The sequence below is a fragment of the Erpetoichthys calabaricus genome, chromosome 5, assembly GCF_900747795.2.
Source record: "Erpetoichthys calabaricus chromosome 5, fErpCal1.3, whole genome shotgun sequence".
In the NCBI taxonomy this organism is placed as follows: Eukaryota; Metazoa; Chordata; class Cladistia; order Polypteriformes; family Polypteridae; genus Erpetoichthys; species Erpetoichthys calabaricus.
In genome coordinates this window covers 12,928,677-12,934,676 of record NC_041398.2, presented here as the reverse complement: position 1 = coordinate 12,934,676, position 6,000 = coordinate 12,928,677, and the positions used below count along the sequence as shown (strand labels likewise).

The 6,000-nt window shown below is 41.4% G+C and overlaps 1 protein-coding gene across 1 annotated transcript in view; it reads right to left on the bottom strand.

The window, feature by feature from the left end:
- The window catches only part of LOC114642248 (tripartite motif-containing protein 16-like), a 70,149-nt gene that overhangs the window by 6,598 nt on the left and 57,551 nt on the right, over positions 1–6,000 (bottom strand). Inside the window, exons 4-5 of the mRNA XM_051927918.1 lie at positions 4,879–5,038; positions 2,184–2,249 (exon numbers count right to left, since the gene is read on the bottom strand). Coding sequence (XP_051783878.1) covers positions 2,184–2,249; positions 4,879–5,038 — 226 coding nt within the window. The remainder of the gene's footprint in view (positions 1–2,183; positions 2,250–4,878; positions 5,039–6,000) is intronic.

The following is a 6,000-nucleotide window of genomic DNA, read 5'->3' as shown; positions in this document are numbered from 1 at the left end:
GGTAGCGCTATAGCGCAAACTATTGCAGTGTTAGTTTTCTCTGTTGTTCAAATTTTTCTCAGTGTTATTCAATGTTTTTACATTTAGTTTACTATTACGCTGTGCATTCTATGGTTTAATTAACTATATTTCTGCTTAAAAACTTAAAATATATATTTACATACAGTTCGTACAGTCGGGAACTGATTAATTGTATTTACATACAATCCTATGGGAGAAATTGCTTTGCTTCACGACCAAATCTGTTTACGACCAGAGTTTTGGTACGAATATGGTCGTGAACCAAGGTTCCACTGTATTCTTTTTGGTTATGACGCATGACTGCGTCCACCATCGCGAACTGTTTTACACACCATGGTCTTATAGTTGGTGGGCGAGTCTCCGTGAGTTTCTCTTGCGAGCGGGCACATGACCGGGCGGTGTGTATGCTTCGAGAACAAGGGTGGACACGGCAGGACTATAGCATGTTTGTCACGGATGTGAATCGCTGTATGCGGCTTGTAGAACAGTTTGCGAGGGGTATCCCATGGTCTTACAGTTGGTGGGCGGGTCTCTGTTAGTTGCTTTTGCGAGCGGGCACATGACCAGGCAGTGTGTATGCTTCAAGAGCGAGGGTGGACAGCACCATGTAAGAAGAATCATATTTGTCGCGGATGTGAATCGCTGTATGCAGCGTATAAAACAGTTTGCGAGGGGTATTCCATGGTCTTAGCAGTGTCTATACTTTGATGTGAATCGCTGTACGCAGTGTGTAAAACGCTGTATTGTATGTTGCCCTCTCCAGAGTTACATCTTTTCATTCACCTACAGTCGTATCCTCAAAACAAACCCCATTTGGACAACTGTGTCTTTCAGGAAGTGTTCACCCATCAATACATAATTATGCGGGGTATGCTATGCCACGGGTTGGCTAGTTTGTATAAAAGCTGCAGTCAGTATTTACTATTTATAATCTATCTATCTATCTATCTATCTATCTATCTATCTATCTATCTATCTATCTATCTATCTATCTATCTATCTATCTATCTATCTATCTATCTATCTATCTATCTATCTATCTATCTATCTATCTATCTATCTATCTATTATATAGTGCCTTTCCCATCTGTCATTGTCTCTCTCTCTCTTTCTTTCGTGTGTTTCCTGTCATCTCTTTTTATTATTTGACTGTCATTCTTATCCAAGGTGACTCCCATCATCTCAGATTCCATTGTTTCCTTTTCTTTTCGTTGTCCAATCAGAGCCCAGGCAGGTGAAGTGACTTGCTGAGGTCACACAGTGGTGTCAGTAGTGGGATTTGAACCCACAACCTCAGGGTTTGAACTCCAAAGTCTTCACCACCACACCACACTGCATTTTCTCCTCCATTTAAACTCTCCTTCTGTTCACTCGGAGGTCAGCTTTACTCTGGTGGTCTCATCAGGGAGGTGGGCTACAGTTCTATGAACCCCCAAACATCTTGAGAATATTAGCAGCTGTATTCACTGGGACATGAAGCTCTGTGGAGGTGGTCTTGTAGTCTTCACCTTGACCACCCTTGTCAGTGACCTTCTTCATCTCCTCCTCTTATCTTGTCCTCGTTCAGTGTTAGGCACACAAGGACACAACACAGCAGAGTGAGGACTTGACTGAGTAACTGAAGACCCCGGTGACACTCATTAGTGGAATCAGTCAGCTTGAGATGTCACCACAGTCCAGTGAGGTCTTTGAACTTCTAAGGACGCCCAATAATTTCTTCTGCCATTTCATTTGTTTTAAATGTTTAAAATTTGTGAAGTCGAGAACTAAAAGCAAAGTGTCTGCTCTGTGGAGTAAAGAATGGAGGATGACGAGGACTTTTGTCAGCTTTAACTTATTTCACACACAATTGTGCTTCATTTTTAAACTAATACTGTGTCTGAATATACAGTCGTGTGAAAAAGTAAGTGACATGGATTTTTATTGTTTTCATTTCCTTTTAAAATTTTTCTGGACACATCAAGACTTGGGTACAACAGACGGCTTTGGTGATTCCCTGCCTGAGTATCTCTATCCCATAATGCACCACTCACAGGACCCCCATCACTCTCAGCCCCTCAGTCACACAACACTCAGACTTTCATATCCTAAGCCTGTCCTGCTCTATTAAAACTTCAATGATTTTTATTTTGATGATCCATTCAGTCAAAGCACAAACTCACATTTTAAAAAGTCGTCTCTGCTCTGAGGTTCAGGAGGCTGGAGGGCGAAAACTGGAGCTTCATGAGCTGAAAATAAAAAGAAAAGAGAAGAAGAATGGAAACTGTGAAGATGGCATTGTGGGATCTTAGTTTAGTTCTTAAACACGTATTACAAATGCAGAGGAGTTCAAATAAAACATTTATAAAATATACAAGGGCTGGGAAATTAGGCCAAATGTCAATTTGAAAATTCATATTAATAATAAATATACAGGGAGTCAGAGAGTATTGAGACCCCTCACTTTCTGCACACTTTACCGTGTTGTTGATTTAATTTTAAATGGATTAATGTGCCTTTGTGCTCATCAGTCTACACTCAGTAACCATAATGACAAAGTGAGTGCAGGTCTTCAGAAAGGTCTGCACATTTATTACAAATCAAAACTGAAACGGCTCCTTCCTAGAAGTATTCAGACACTTCATTCAGGTCTTTGTGGAAGCCCCTTTGGTGGTCTTCATGACTAAGTGTCACTACAAGCTTTGCCCTCCTGTATTTGGCCAGTTGATCCCATTCTTCCTGACAGATCCTCTCAAACTCAGTTAGATTTCAAGGTAAGCGTCGCTGAACTGCCATCTTCAGGTCTCTCCTATTCTGTGGGGTCTCAGTCTAGTGACTCAAGGACAGTCAGATTTGTCACAAAGCCACTCCAGAGTTGTCTTGGCTGTGGTCTTCAGGTCCTTGATCCATAGCCCAGTCTGAGGTCAAAGGTTTTCTTTAAGGTCCTCTCTGTATTTGACTGCACTTCTCCTCCCCTTAGTTCTGACCTGTCACTTTGTCCCCATAGCCTGATGCTGTCACCACCATTTTCACTGTAGAGATGGCATTAGGCAGGTGTTGAGCAGTGTCCGGTCCTCTCCAGACATCCTGCTTGGTCTTCTGACTAAAGAGTTCAATGTTTGTCTCTGAGCTCATTGAATCTTTCCCTTGATGCTCTCAGGCTGTCATTTGTCTTTTACTTGAGAGTATCTTCTGACTGGCCACTCCACCATAAACGATTGATTTGTGGAGCACTGCTGAGATGGCCGTCCCTACTACAGTTTCTCACATTTCAGCCGAGGACATCTGTACTTTTGTTGCAGTGACTATTAGGTTTTTTGTCACCTCCCTGGCCAAGACCCTTCCTTCCCAGTTACTCAGACTTGCCATCTCTAGAAAGTGTCCTGGTGGTTCCAAACTTCTTCCATTTCCCAATTCTTCAGGCCGCTGTGCTGCTGGGACCACTCAGAGCTTTACAAATGGCTTTATCTCTTTGCTCTGCTCTACTCCTCACCATACTTTGATCGCGGAGGTCTACAGAGGGTCCCTTGAACCCCATGTCTTGCTATTTGTCCTGACATACAATGTAATAAATATACTGTATTTTATTCATAATATCAAGCAGGTACAGTTGGGGACATCTTCAGATCTCCATCTAGTTAAGAAATCCCACCCTGAGTCGAGAGGGTGCTGCTCCTGCTAATGTCACCACTTCATTGAATTCACAGGCCACAAGACGAGTGACGTCACTTCCACAGCACGCTAATTAAGCTCCGTCTCTTCTGTGACACCACTATAAAATGTCACCAGAAGTGGGTGTTCATCACAGATCTGTGACTGAGGAAGACGGAGCTCCGACTCACAAGTGACTTTAACTTGACAGCCTTTGATTGCAGCAGACGTCATCATTGTGCTCCGTCTTTGTGCTTTTTATTTCATCTTCATCATTAAACGAGGTATTTCAGGGTGATACCCCAGCTCTTTGTGCCCACTCTCTCTGCTTATTTTCACAATACACACATACAGTATATGTCTAATGTGGTGGACGGCCGAGATGGACCCTGTGCTCTTGGCTGCTTGACCTTAGTTTGTGTTTAAACAAATCGCTGTCTTTATGTGTAAACGTACGTAATTCATAATTTAAAAAGTGTGTTTAACTCTGAGGCTGCACTCACTGAAATGTTCAGGTGGTGCTCAAGTTGTCAGAGTTCTGACTCAGTCCTCCAATTTGCTTAACTTCACCTCCAAAATAAATCAAATAAAATGCTTTTGGTGAGTAAAATTCTTTTAAATGTCAGTGGGAGACACGACTTCTAAGCAAACAACAGCAGGAATATAAAAGACGAGAGCCCAGGGGGAGCACAGCTGAAAATGGATGAACGTGAACTTTTAACGTGGACTCCATCCAGCAGAATGTAATGGACACTGAAGACAGCAGGAGCAGATTGAGATGTTCTGATATTATAAAGCACTGACGCTGAGCTCAATTTGATTCCATTAACATCTTCTCTGTTCTCAAATAAACAATTAATTTGTGCTCTGAGCCGGCTTAGCCATTTAAAACACATTTCTGTTCATTAATGTTAAGGTGAACAAAGCAAAGGAAATAAAAAGAAACCCAAACTTAAGTGATAAAAGGACTTTTTAAGAGAATACGTGGAATAAGTATAAGGAGTATAACATTTCAAGTTAAAATTCCAAAACATCTGATTAGGAACAACTGATTATTTAGAGAGTTTGTTATCACTCAGCTAATGACTGTGAAAGGCACTATATAGTAAAAAATAATAAACATCAAAGGATGGCAGATAAATGTTAAAGAGCAGGCCTTCTTCAATGTCCTCTTATTGTCACTCTGGTCTTCCTCAATAACAAACACAATGTCACCAGACGCTGTACCTGATGGTGTCCTTGTCATGATGACCCCCTGGCTGATCTTCTCCAGATTCTTTGTCAGACCTGACAGCTCCTTTCTCAGGTCCTCAGATGAGAAATCAGCAGTGACAGTGAAGCTCAGCGAGTCTCCATCAGCAGGAAGGACACAGCGAGATGAGAAAGTCTGAATCAGGAGAGAAGAGGGGATGCGATTTCAGAAAGGAGACATTAAAAAGTAAGTAATGCTGATAAGAGGGGGCTCTTCTGAATTAAGGATCAGTGTGGTGGGCAGTCAGCGTGGGTTTAGATGGTGAGAACGCCTGTCATTGACTTGTTGGTTATTTATGAGAGAATATTTGGCGGAGTGTAATGGAACATCAGAGATTATCAACCTTAACTATCAATGAGCTTTACACACAGGACTCCATGAGAGGCTCGTAACGATAAAGAGTTTGAGGGGGCAGGTGGGTCCAGAGATTGACTTGGCACAAAAAACAAGGCGTTGGGCTTTTTATGGTTCTGATAAAAAATTAAATTAAATTAAATAAAATGTAAAGACCAACACATGTAAGGAGAAAGCTCTTTAATATGATTTTACAATTGAAGGTCTGCATCTCAGAAGTGTGACTTGTGAGGAAATCCTTGGAGCCTTTGTGTCTTCATCATCATCATCATTAACCATAGAAAAGAGAGAAAGCTGTGGAAAGCTGAATTATTTAGCAACCACCATGTGTGGAGTGTAAATCAAGAAGAGAATCTCACTAACGTCTGTGAAACACAGTTGACATCAGGACTATTGTGTGGAGTGTGAGAGAAAAACACATGAGAAAGATGAGAGATGAGAGACGAGACTGGACTATGGGGTCTGAGCTGTGAGGATATGCTGAAGGATTTGAATCTCATCAGTTTAAGGATGGAGACATCAGGAGGTGGCCTGGCAGAAGAGTTGGCACCATCCTTTATTAAATGTCATCTTATATACTTCATAAAAAATTCACTTTTTCACACAGACAGCTGTAGAATCATCTCTCCGTCATGTACATGAAGTAAATAACTTTGAGATATTTGTAAAAAGAAAATTTGAAATGTTAAAGAAATATGAAAAGATGATCTGTGTTTGGCTGAATGGCCTGTTCTTGTCATGTT